At 48.1% G+C, this 12,929-nt stretch overlaps 2 protein-coding genes and 1 non-coding gene across 3 annotated transcripts; 2 read left to right on the forward strand and 1 right to left on the reverse strand.

Annotated features, from left to right (window-relative positions):
• The first annotated feature begins 223 nt into the window (after nt 1-223).
• Nucleotides 224-4,762, forward strand: smc4 (condensin subunit SMC4). The gene is made up of 5 exons (XM_025679382.1): nt 224-515; nt 588-3,520; nt 3,570-4,322; nt 4,371-4,448; nt 4,503-4,762. Exons 2-5 carry the CDS (start codon nt 722-724, stop codon nt 4,596-4,598), a joined length of 3,726 nt encoding a protein of 1,241 aa, XP_025543247.1. The 5' UTR covers nt 224-515; nt 588-721; the 3' UTR covers nt 4,599-4,762.
• A 499-nt stretch (nt 4,763-5,261) lies between these two features.
• BO79DRAFT_277206 (oxidoreductase) lies at nt 5,262-6,863 on the forward strand (the record flags this gene model as incomplete). The annotated part of the gene is made up of 4 exons (XM_025687802.1): nt 5,262-5,735; nt 5,834-6,212; nt 6,308-6,534; nt 6,621-6,863. The coding sequence occupies 4 exons, from the start codon at nt 5,262-5,264 to the stop codon at nt 6,861-6,863; spliced, it is 1,323 nt and encodes a 440-aa protein (XP_025543248.1).
• Nucleotides 6,864-7,533: 670 nt separating this feature from the next.
• Nucleotides 7,534-7,605, reverse strand: BO79DRAFT_t50. Its single transcript has one exon. It is a non-coding gene; the product is annotated as a tRNA-Met (tRNA).
• Between the last annotated feature and the right edge of the window lie 5,324 nt (nt 7,606-12,929).

Genomic DNA, 12,929 nt, shown 5'->3' on the forward strand with positions numbered 1-12,929 from the left:
CCCGATGGGGACACAATGTAAACAACCCACTTTCCACTTCCGCCCGCAACTTTGCAACTGCGCCCGCTTCAACATTCGCCTTGATGAAGCCGTCTCTGGCGACGACGACGACTCATCCAAAATAATGTCATCCATCGCAAGAAGCCGCCCAACTAGGCGCTCTGCCGCCGCCCGGCGGAGCTATGCTATCGAAGAAACCTCCGAAGAGGAGGATCCCGGAAATGTCACCCCCACGGCATCTCAGCACGACGAAGACGACGACGATAGCGGCGAAGCCACGCCTGTTCCCAAGAAACCCAGAATTGAAAAGAGGTCCTCGCGCAGGCGAGCCACCGTTGATCAGACTACACCCAAGGCCACGCGCACTACACGGAGGTCTCGCAGATCGGCAACCGCAGAATTGTCGGAGGCGTCGCAACTCACAGATACCAACGACAATGAAGGCGACAGCGTCGCGTCAGTGGAAGAGCCCGAGACTGCCTCACAGGTCACAGCGTCGGTAAAGAAAATAACCAGTATGGCCCACCCCCGCAAGAGTCGTGTCTCCCACACGCCCAACCCGGAAATGTCCTTACTCCCTACTCCAGAGCCCTCCGTCTCGCCGCCCCCGTCCCAACTCCGATCGCAGAGGGGCAGTGTACCCCCACTCGCTGATATCACTGAATCGGCTGTGAACCAGACGCCCGCGAAGTCCGAAAGCGAGGAAAAGCCCCAAATCGCCATGATCAACCCCAATACGACCGTTCTCGAAAAGCCGATGGATATCATGATGAAGTCTCGGTTGCTGGGCCCCTCAGCACCCGAGGAGCCATCCGAACCTAAGAGCCGCTTGATTATTACTACACTAATTTTGATGAATTTCAAGAGTTACGCAGGGAAGCAGATCGTCGGGCCCTTCCATGCCTCTTTCTCGTCGGTTGTTGGACCAAACGGATCCGGAAAGTCCAATGTCATCGATGCGTTGCTCTTTGTCTTCGGTTTCCGAGCCAGCAAGATGCGACAGGGCAAGGTTTCCGCTCTCATTCACAATTCCGCCAACTTCCCCAACTTGCCCTACTGTGAAGTCGAAGTCCACTTCCAGGAAGTCCTTGACTTGCCCACCGGAGGGCATGAAGTAGTCCCAGATTCCCAACTGATTATCTCCCGAAAGGCATTTAGAAACAACAGCAGCAAGTACTACATGAACGGCAAGGAGACGAACTTTACCGCCGTGACCACTCTGCTCCGCGACCGCGGCATTGACCTGGACCACAAGCGTTTCCTTATTCTCCAAGGTGAAGTCGAGTCAATCGCACAGATGAAGGCCAAGGCTGCCAATGAACATGAAGATGGTCTCCTGGAGTACCTCGAAGATATTATTGGAACCTCTAAATACAAGACGCCCATCGACGAAGCAGCCGCTGAGCTGGAGACGCTGAACGACGTCTGTATGGAAAAGAACAACCGTGTACAGCATGTAGAGAAGGAGAAGAACGCCTTAGAAGACAAAAAGGACAAGGCACTCGCCTTCATCCGTGACGAGAATGAGCTGGCTCAGAAACAGTCTGCACTTTACCAGATTTACATCAATGAGTGCGGAGACAACATCCGAGTGACCGAGGAAGCTATCCTGCAGATGCAAGAGCTTTTGAACCTCGAGCTAGAGAAGCACGAGGGCAACGAGTCCGGTATCAAAGAGCTCGAAAAGGCGTACAAGCGTGGCATGCGGGAATATGAGAGCATGGAAAAGGAGATGCAGGCCTTGGCCAAGGAAATGGCTAAGTACGACAAGGAATCCGTCAAGTTTGAAGAGAAGAAGAAATTCCTGGTTGGAAAGCAGAAGAAGCTGGAAAAGGCCATGCAGAGTACTCGACTGGCTGCCTCTGAGTGTGAAAGTTTGGTGCAAAAGCATGCGGACGACATTGAAAGGAAATCGAAGGAGACTACACAGCTTGAGAAGGAGATGAAGGTGGAGGAGGAGGAACTGAACTCGATCCGTGAGAGCCTCAAAGGCAAAACCCAGGGCCTCTCGGACCAAATTACGGCAAAGCAAAAGTCATTGGAGCCTTGGGATGAGAAGATCAACAAGAAGCTCTCGGCAGTTGCTGTGGCTCAGAGTCAACTTGACATCATCCGTGAGAGAAGCAACGCGGGTGCTGTCCTGTTGGAAGAGGCTCAGGCCAAGGTGGCATCAATCGAAGAGGGCTTGGCTACCAAGGAGACCGAGCTTGAGGAACGCAAGGAGCAGAAGTCGACACTTGAACAAGAGGTCGAGAAGCTCAAGCATGACCTCAAGAAGTATGCCCACAGAGAGCCCGAAGTGCGAGCCCATGTCTCGAGTGCTCGACAGAAGGCAGACGAGGCAAGGGCCAGTCTTGCGAGCACTCAAAATCGCGGAAGCGTTCTATCTGGGCTTATGCGTCTCAAGGAGTCGGGCCGTATTGAAGGCTTCCACGGCCGGCTCGGCAACCTCGGAACTATCGACGAGAAATATGATGTCGCTATCTCGACTGCCTGTCCAGCGCTGGATAACATGGTAGTTGATACGGTTGAGGTCGGTCAGCAGTGTATTGACTACCTGCGTAAGAACAATCTCGGCCGAGCCAACTTCATTCTTCTGGATCGACTCCCACGGCGGGATCTGTCCTCCATCGCAACTCCGGAGAAGGTCCCTCGCCTTTTTGATTTGGTTAAGCCTAAAGACTCCAAGTTTGCCCCCGCATTCTACAGTGTCATGCAGAACACCTTGGTTGCTAAAGACCTCGAGCAAGCCAACCGCATTGCCTATGGAGCCAGACGGTGGAGGGTCGTTACCCTTGACGGTCAACTTATTGACATGTCTGGTACTATGAGTGGTGGTGGTACCCGCGTAGCACGTGGCGGCATGTCCTCCAAGCAAGTGGCAGAGACAAGCAGAGAGCAAGTTGCTCAGCTCGAGGGGGATTTGGAAGAAATGGAGAGGAAATTCCAGCGCTTCCTGGAGAAGCAACGGCAAATGGAGGCAGCGATCAGAGAGAGGTCCGAGGAGATACCACGGGCGGAGACCAAAATTCAGAAGATCATGATTGAGATCGAAAGTGCCAACAGAAGTCTCGCAGACGCCCAGCGGCGCGTCAAGGAACTGAGCGCCGAGCACAAGCCATCAAAGACAGACGCGAACCAAGCTGCAGCTCTAGAGAAACAGATTGCTGCTCTGGAGGAAGAAATCGAAGACCTTCGTGAACAAAAGGGCGGCATCGAGGAAGAGATCCAGACTCTCCAGAATAAGATCATGGAAGTTGGTGGTGTTAGACTACGTGGTCAGAAGGCCAAGGTCGATGGTCTCAAGGAGCAGATCAGCCTTCTTGCAGAGGAGATTTCCAATGCAGAAGTTGGAAAGTCAAAGAACGAGAAGGCCATCGTCAAGCACCAGAATTCCCGTGCTGACGCAGAGAAGGAACTTGAGCATGTGACAGAGGAGCTCGAGAAGCTCAATGCTGATGTTGCCAACCAGGCCAACGATGCCTCGGGGTGGAAACAGAAGGTGGAGGAAGCGGAAGAGGTAAGTCCGACATGGCAATGTATCAGATTCACAGGCTCACACAAGACAGGCTCTCGACGAAAAGAAAGAGGAGCTCGGCAAGGTGAAGGCTGAGTTGGATGAAAAGGTTGCTGAATTGAACGAGTCCCGAGCCACCGAGATCGAGATGCGCAATAAGCTTGAGGAGAACCAGAAAGCCTTGGCCGAGAACGAAAAGCGCGGACGGTACTGGCAAGAAAAGTTATCCAAGCTTTCGTTGCAGAACGTCAGCGATCTGGGTGAAGAGCAGGAGGCCACAGAGCTCCAGATGTTCACTCAAGATGAGTTGATGGAGATGAACAAGGAGTCATTGAAGGCAGCCATTGCTGCGCTCGAGGAGAAGAGCCAGAATGCATCTGTCGACCTTAGTGTCATCGAGGAGTACAGGCGCAGAACGGCTGAACACGAAGCACGTTCGGCCGATCTGACTACTGCCCTGGCATCGCGCGACAGTGCCAAGGCCCGTCTTGATGGCCTCCGATCTGCTCGTCTGAACGGGTTCATGGAAGGATTCGGCATTATCTCGCTTCGTCTGAAGGAGATGTACCAGATGATTACGATGGGAGGTAACGCGGAGCTGGAATTGGTCGACTCTTTGGATCCGTTCTCTGAGGGTATCTTGTTCTCCGTCATGCCTCCGAAGAAGAGCTGGAAGAACATTGGTAATCTGTCCGGTGGTGAAAAGACGCTCTCCAGTTTGGCGCTAGTATTCGCCTTGCATCACTACAAGCCGACTCCCTTGTACGTGATGGACGAGATTGATGCTGCCCTGGACTTCCGGAACGTGAGTGCTCTATCCCAGCTAGTAAAAGTGCGTTGCTAATCTGCCTAGGTTTCAATTGTGGCATCCTATATCAAGGAGAGAACTAAGAATGCCCAGTTTATCGTTATTTCTCTGAGAAACAACATGGTAAGACACTCGCCATAGATGCTACAGCAGCGCGTTACTGACTCTCAACAATAGTTCGAACTTGCCTCTCGACTGGTCGGTGTTTACAAGGTCAACCACATGACGAAGAGTGTGACGATCGAAAACAAGGACTACATTACGGGGCGATGAATGATTGATCTGCACGCATGCATGTTATGACTTCTTTCTTTTTTGTATGGGTTTTCCGGAAAGGAGGCGCGGTGTGGGACTGGATATCTGTCACTGGCTGAAGGAGAATCTATGGGCTCCTTCCATACCTGTTTATACGCGGGATGAAGTTTCGAGATATGGTGTTGACTATTGTTTTCTGACTTCTTGTATGAATTGGATGATGTCCTTATTCTCTGATATGACTGAATTCGGAATACATATATTAATTCATCTGTTCTAATATGACCTCGTGATGGTGATGAACCTCTATCGACTTGTAAGTTCAAGAGTTGTTTCCATAGTAGACGGTATAAGTAGACAGTATAAGTAGGCTCATGCTGTTGCAACAACGTAACTTAGCCACGATGATTCCTTATCTACTTCTACTGCTCGACGCATTCTATGATACAGGCTTTCAAAGTCAGGAAAGTCATCTACATGTATTCACTGCCGGAACATTCACTGCATCCATGTATCCTCCACCACCTCTGTTACTACCTATTCGGCGGCCCCCCTCACTTACTTACTCCTAAAGATTGAACCTGTTCCCGGTGTCTTGATTTTCAGGTCTTCTTTTCAGTACCACTCCTGCCTCAGGGTGCCACCTACCTACACAGAACGAGCTCTATAATTTTCAACAAAATGCCCCCAGAACTCACTCCTGAATCCGACTACTCCTCACTCAGAGAATTGATCAAAGGCAATTCTTTATCCTTCTCATGTTCCGGATCCATTCCTATCACTACCGATGCCTCTGTCAAAGAATATGGTCACGTCCCTACTAAGTCCCAGCCCGTCAAAATTTTCTGGGCTTCGAGGGATTCGGTGCCGCAAATGCTGGTTCTTCCTATCTGCGAAAAAGATGACGTCGACGCTTCTGGTGCAGGAGCTTTGCAGCAGCTGATCAGTGACTGTACCCCTACTGCCATTTCCAATGGTGAAAAGCGCTTTCTTGATCCTACTTTTTGCAAAGGCGGGACGCTGAGGTCTGCTCGCTTCGCCACTACTTTCCATCCTGTGGATTTTGGTATTCTTGATGAAATTGAGAAACAGCTGCTTCCGTCTTTCGATGTTGGTGCTAGCAGGGCATTGATCGCAGATCTCTGGAAGCTGAATGTTGGTCCCTTTCCCTTTTTCCCTTTCTCTTTTTTACCTATATTATAAAGGCATAGGGTGGGAAGGGCAAGAGTCCACTTACTAACCCATGGGGACAGGTCTACTCCAGCCCCGATGGCTTCTTCAAGAAGCACTTCAGTATCCCCTGCAGTGATAATCAATTCGGCTTGCTCGTAGTATGCCTGCCTTCCCGGTTCACCGAAGGGAACCTATATGTGCGACACAATAAGCAGGTTCGCGATTTGGACTGGAGCCCGGCCAGTTCCTCGACTATCCAGTGGGCTGCCTTCTATGATGACTGCGAGCTTGAGATTTTGCCTGTTACCGGGGGTGAACGCATCACTCTACTCTACGGACTCTACGCTGTAGGTGCTGGCGTGGGATATGTCCATCCTAAACCATCCCTCACGCCGTGCATACAGCCACTTAAGGCGGCGGTGATGAATATTCTTGGGAGCCCTGATTTGATGAGTCAAGGTACATCCCCAATCTATATCTACATCCCTGTCTTCCCTTCCTTCTGCCAAAGGAACTGGTTGTTCTAGTTTGTGGCTTATTTGACCTTTTAACAGGTGGCATCCTCGGGGCCTTCTGCTCCTACGCCTATCCCGCCTCAGAGAGCATTGCACATGTGCTAAAGGACGGCGATTATCTTCTCTACTCAGCCTTCAAGTCCTGTGGCCTAGACACCTACGCATTGGCTATTTCTAGCACCGGGGACTGGTATGCTACTATTTTGGAGCGCGCACAATCCAAGAACATCCCCATCCAGATTGATGAGAAGAATAAGGCTGCCAAAGTATGACTCTCACTCAGAACCTTTAACCAGAAAATCCCTTATACACTTGGGTGTATAGCATACGCTAACAGACAAACTCTCTATAGGCGGTAGCAAGTGAGGCTTGGCCATGCGTTACTTTGCCAGGGGTGACGTGGGTGAATGAACAGAACGAGGATAATCTAGCGCTCTGCAATAACCCTCGTGACACCGGAGCTGCTTCTTCTTCTGAATACGGAAAAGACACTCATAGGCCAACAAAACGGAGAAAAGTTGATCAGTCGAAGACCCCGTGGTACGTGGATGGCGCTATTCTCGCTGTGATTCCGCCGTGGGGGGTACGATTGTAGCTGCGGTACTTTGTAAATCCACAAGGTCAAGATAACGCATGTTGAATGGAGATGGCATGTCAAAGAGAGAGATTTGAGTTACAGCTTGTCCGAAAGGCAGGGACCGAGCAGATCCAGATATCTGAATAGGCACTACCAGCTACAAGTTCAATTCTTCTTGCTTCTAAATATATCATTATTTCACATAGTATATACTTGGAATTCAGCATTCGACTCACTAGATGTTGTATGACCTTTCCCTAGTTACAAGCTGCTTCACAAAATCACCAGTAGATGCAGAAGCAAACTGACACAGTATTTGAGTATACATGTCATACCCGGTTTTTCTTTTGAGCTATGCATGACTCGAGGGTATGTTATGATCGTTTATTTTTAGTTCAAGATAATAGTATGATATATTATATGTAACATTCACCTCCTCATAATATAGCATTAAAGCAAAACACTTCTTCACAGCAAGTAATGCCAGGAGACTGGTTTAGCGTTGTGCTCATACTATTTTATATCGGGGATTGAGTCGGTATGTGTTCTATAGTAAAGGATTAGAGTGTACAAAACATCACATGTACCAATAATCCACAGTAAAAAGGTACAAATTATCATTCCCAGACAGCTCATACCACAGAAATAGAAAGGGTACAAGAAAAATAGACGAAAAAAAAAGAAGATATAGCATGTCCTGGTTTCGATCCAGGGACCTCCGGGTTATGAGCCCGGCGCTCTTCCCCTGAGCTAACATGCTGCGAATGAAGATTTATACCCTCTCTTTGACATGATATTCCTGTGGATAAAACTCGGCCGAGAGTTGGATTAGGTTTAATTTGCCAAGAATAAGGCTATTCCTGGTGTATTGTAGGAGATTGATTATCGTTCTTGAGTGTAGGTATATCTGCTACTGGAGAGGTCATGGGGTAGATATTAGATGTGTAGTAGTGATTCTGTAGTGCTGTTCATAAGGTACTGTATAATGATATCGACTTTCTATTTCAATTGATTGAATGGTATGCCGGCATTTCTACATTCAAGTGTGCTCGTGTATATTGTGCACAGACAATGGTTTGGTGCATTGACCAGCATAGCAGAGTTTCATGTGGTGGTTGTAGGCTGGCAAGAAGCAGAGATGGAATTGTTCAATTCATTATCCTATCGATATCGGACCTGATAGCCACTTGACTTGGTCCCATGAAGCATCTTTCTTTGACTTGCATGAATACCGTGATGAAGGATATGCCGGGTACTCCTATTCTATTGATTATGTTAACAACGGAGCCATTTAAACCATCTGTTGCAGCTTTCGCGTTTGGCAATCCTCTCAGATATATGTTCCGCATTGTGTCCAGTATACATTGTCAGACTTGATGCATTGTACACGTTTCCAGGACGGATTTGTACGGGGGTGCTGGCAATTAGTGTTCCACGCATAGACAGTACTCGGTACTATATTTCAGACTCTATTGAATAAATATACAGCATCTCCTACCATCATCCCATTCGTTTCTGTTTGTTTCACTCTAATATCGTTCGCTACAACATTATATATATATTCCACCCATCCAATGCTAAACTCCTGCTCACATCGAGATCCCTACCCACCCCAAGCCACAACAAATGAATACCACCACCGAGACAACTAAAGATACTAACCAACCCTACTTCAACAATCACCACATACAACCCATCCACAATAGATCCTCCCCACCAACATCAAACATCAAACCCCATTATGACAGAGACAGAATCCAGCCAAATGAATACATAAATCAATTACCAAACATACTCCACCTAGCCTGGTACGTACTGGTAGTAGGCTAGTAGCCTACTCAGTCCGTACCCACCCAAGCCCAGTGGCGGGCCAAGCACTGGCCCCTCCCCTTCTGCCTTCCATCCATCCATCCATCCATCCATCCTTTCGTTCCCACTCCACTAAAGTTAGTCAGTTCTAGCTCCAGTCAAATAATATTCTCCCACCAACTAGACTAGACCAAAAGGAACGGAAAGGGCCCGAAATAATAATAATAACAATAATAACAATGATAAATAATGCGAAGGAGAAAAAACCCCTCAAACTTTAACTAACAACTCTACGCAGTTCCAGACTCCAGAACTCTTATTTTGCTTACATTTTGCTTACAATTAGATCTGTTGTTGTTTGCCAGTGTGGGTGGGCAAGTTGACAAATAATTTCTCAGTCGGGTTTCTGGATTGAGTTAGTTATAGATGGGAAGAGCGGGATTTGGGTGGTAAACTAGTTCATTTTCTTACTTATTTAATCTATTCCTTATTCCTTCAAGGAATGTTATTTTGTATATACTATATAGGCTATATGTTATAGCAATTATATATGCACTGAACTTTGTATAGTAGTAAAAAACATGTGAAAAGTGAACGAAAACCTGGTCTGTCGATATTTAATTAAATTAACCCACCCGCTCGGGTATATTTTACTCAAGTCAGTCAGTCACTTACTATATATGAAAGAAAACGGTGAAGATCACATTAAGACATGACTTGTTTCTGAGCTGAGCTGAGCTGAGCCGAGCAAAGCAGAGCACGGTTCAAAGGATGAACGGAACTAGTTTACTGAGAATCTAACTCAATAATAATACCCAGTAATTATACATAGATACCCACTTATTCAACCACAGATGTCAAGGAAGAATCATCTTCCAGCAGGTTTAGTTCTAAATACTTTGTAGTTAAGTCGAAGCGATCTACCAAAACAAGGGAAGAGAGTAGTAAGTAAAAGAGGAGAAGAGGGGGGAAGGACGCGAGTCGTCCGTCCGTCAAAGCTTACTTGCAGACTGCAGTAGGGGAAAGGAAAGGAAAAAAAATGTTCCAGGCCAGGCGAGGCCAGCCTTGTTTACTATTTAGTGACCTTCTTACTTAACTGAATTACTTAGTTGACACAAGTTGACAAGTGTGGCTGGCCGTCTTTACTTTAATGAGGATTTCTTGCAGCGAAAAGGCCGTGGAAGTTACCTACTAAGTAAGTGTGTGTTTTTTTTGCTTTTCCCCCCCCCCCTTTTGTTTGTTTGTCTGCTATGTTTCTGCTAGTTGCTGGTTAGTACTTCCGTGGGTTCCTATTGGTATATATTTTAAGGGCTGATTTATGTAGGAAGTAGTAGTATTTGTATAGCTAGCTCACTTAGTATGCATCTGGATAGACAGTCGATACTAGTAGAGATCTGGGTGCTGTAGCAGCAACACGCCGTGCCCATAACCACTCACCAAGCAACCCACAATAACAATAACAACACCTAGACTACTAATCAAATCTCTCACAAGCCACGTGGAGTTCCAGGTTCCAGTCTGCATCCATTCCCAATAAGAATACGTGAGTGGATGGAGACCTCATCACCCAATGAGAGAAGATCGAAAAAAAAGAGGGTTGGGTTTGGTTATAATTGTGGGAACTAAGAAACTCCCTCCTGCTGCTGCCGCCGCTGCTGCGAACTGGAACGGCTAAGCTTGCTTGCTTGCCTACTTGCTTACAGTGGAGCGTGTTTCTCCCGTCGGGCGGATTCCACTTTGTTTCAATTTGTCGGGTCGGCTGGTGGATGAAGTGGGTGAGTGGATGAATGGGTCGGCAGAGTGGAAGGGGAGGCAAAAAAGAGGGCAAGTCGTATGTGTGTCGTGTGCTTGCTTGCCTTGCTTGGTATTGGTACTTACCGTACGGGTTATTACTATTAGTTGTTAAGTATTGTTTGTCGTGGTTGTTGTGATGGGATGGGATGTGATGGTCGTGCATTATTTGGGTTTTGTTTGGGGGTGTTTCATCGGATCGGAAGTATTGCCTATGATTTGGGATAGATGGATGGAGGAATGTAAGAATTGATAGATATCGATAGGTATCAAGGTAGGCCACGAGGCTGAAGATAGACGATAAGAGAGAGAGACTGAAAGGGTATGAATTCGGAAGTATTCACCATTATTCTATCTGGATAGACCTGCAATGCGGAGGAAATATGACGGGCTTATGATCTGTCCAACAAGGGATCCATCCTACATTCTGGGAAAGTTTGGTGGATGTGCAGATTGCAGATAGTACCTGTCTAACGGTAGTATCTCCCCCTCCCCAATCTCACGGTCGGGTTACACACAACAACTGCGGGTTGATAGATCTATACGCGGCGGGAGATCTATCGCGACCGGCAAAAAGTATATCGCAGTCCCAGCGATAAGAGACAAATACAACCGACATTCAAGGCACGCGGATTAACTTTCGAACTTATCATATAGTAGGCTAGAATTGTGCCGTCCTGAGACTACTGCACTGTGACGTGATGGGGTAAATTAATATTGTTCCTTCGACAGCAAGAATTCCTCCCCGATCGCAAAGCGGCTGTTGCTGGATTCAACATCCTGGTCGCTGGTTCACCATAATTACCACGAGCTATGGTGATGTCGGTTCGGCGAAACTTCGTCAAAACACGCGGGATGCCCGGGGATTCTTTGGATTGTTTGGGACGTTTCCGTTGCTGGGACACAAGGAGGGTCTTAGCTGAGATGGCTTGCGAGGGAAATCCTTCCGCTGCACTAGACTCCGTCCTACACTTGGCTGTAAGTATGCGTATAGAGTTCTTGCTGTACGCCATATACTCCGTATCCAAGGTACACTTCAAACTATCACCCACAGCCGCTGCACTCCGCATGCGGCAAGCAGTTGCTGCGTCCGGTGTCTGTCGCTCTCTGGATGGATCATCCGGCTGGCTGGAGATGGTCCGATCGCGCAGCAAGGTTTGACCCGACTTGAGTTGTCTTCTCGTACTTTGGGGCAAGCATCAGACATTATCGATGCTACTTACTGCGTCTCGTATCGAGTAGGAGGGTGGTAGCGGGATGCTCGATACTAAACTAATTACCGTCTTCCGCTAGAAGCTTACCATACAAGGGCGCAGGCAGCAAATCGGAGAAAGAAATGGCCGTGGTCGGGCGACTACCCATGTTTTGGGGGGTGTTCCCGGAGGACTACAAGAATCACAAGTATCAGGCGGGTTGATTGATACCTCCTTGATCGTGTTGAGGAAACCCCCAATCTTACTGTGCTCCGGGCAGTGTAAGTGAACATACGTAGGCTGTCTCTAAAGGGAGGCTGTTGTCGCCCAGACGGGAATACTCCGGAACTCCGGACCCCAAAGATTGAGGAATCCAGTGATAGACAGGAGGTGATTCGGATCTCTAACCCGAAGACTCGTCGCTGAGTATCTGCATGCGCACTTCACTTGTTCCAGGGCGAGACCTGGAATGGATAGCGTCTGTTTCGTTCATCGAGAAAGGAATAACGGCCGTTGTCGGGCGGGAGGCGCAACACCTCGGTGGGTATAGTCGTCAGTAGACTCAAACTCAAGCATGGGAAGGATCCCGATCGTCCCCCAGACAGCATCATCATCTTCCATGTGACCAGCAGGATAGCCCTCCCTTCCGAGCTCTTACTTAGTTGGGGTTGGAAGGGAGGAAATGGTGGCTGACAGCGGGATGAGGCTGCCTGCAGAGGATCCAATATTCGAATAGGCACCATGGAGGTTTAGTCCAGTAGTTCCGCTGTGTGATAATAGCCGCGCCAATCCTGATTATATGGATGCGCTGTGATTGCTCCGGATGCGCATGCTCATCCCGTGTCTCTCTTTTTTTCTTGTGTCTGCCTCTGCCTTATGGAGCTTACCCAAGGATTCACTGATCTCACTGATCTAACTGGGTAAGTAAGTAAGTCTGGATGGCTATCGCGATGCGACTAGTCTAGCCAGTCGCTGGGATTAATGCTGGAAATCCCCCCACTTGAATCCTGGGCTGCACTCGGTAAGTAACTGGGATAGTGCCGAAGGGGGATCAAGGTGCGACCCTGGTTCGTATCGGAACCCTCGGGCATGGGAGGCGGCAATTATTTGATGCACATAGGATCTATGACCCTATGATTGCGATCAGGCGGAATGATTCCTTCCTTTCCTTCTTTCTTTTTCTTCGCTTTATCCCCCTTCCCCTCCTGCTTCCCATTGCTTTTTTTTGCTTCAATGAAGTCAAGGGACATAAAGTAAAAAAAAAAAAAAAAAAAAAAAAAAAAAAAAAAAA

The sequence above is a fragment of the Aspergillus costaricaensis genome (assembly GCF_003184835.1).
Source record: "Aspergillus costaricaensis CBS 115574 unplaced genomic scaffold BO79scaffold_5, whole genome shotgun sequence".
NCBI classification, from domain to species: domain Eukaryota; kingdom Fungi; phylum Ascomycota; class Eurotiomycetes; order Eurotiales; family Aspergillaceae; genus Aspergillus; species Aspergillus costaricensis.

Excerpts from the sequence above, each read along its gene's own strand:
- smc4 (XM_025679382.1), top strand. The coding sequence starts at position 722 with ATGATCAACCCCAATACGACCGTTCTCGAAAAGCCGATGGATATCATG. Across the intron at positions 4,323-4,370 it reads CTGCCCTGGACTTCCGGAAC|GTTTCAATTGTGGCATCCTA; the intron begins GTGAGTGCTCTA and ends TAATCTGCCTAG. Across the intron at positions 4,449-4,502 it reads TTTCTCTGAGAAACAACATG|TTCGAACTTGCCTCTCGACT; the intron begins GTAAGACACTCG and ends TCTCAACAATAG.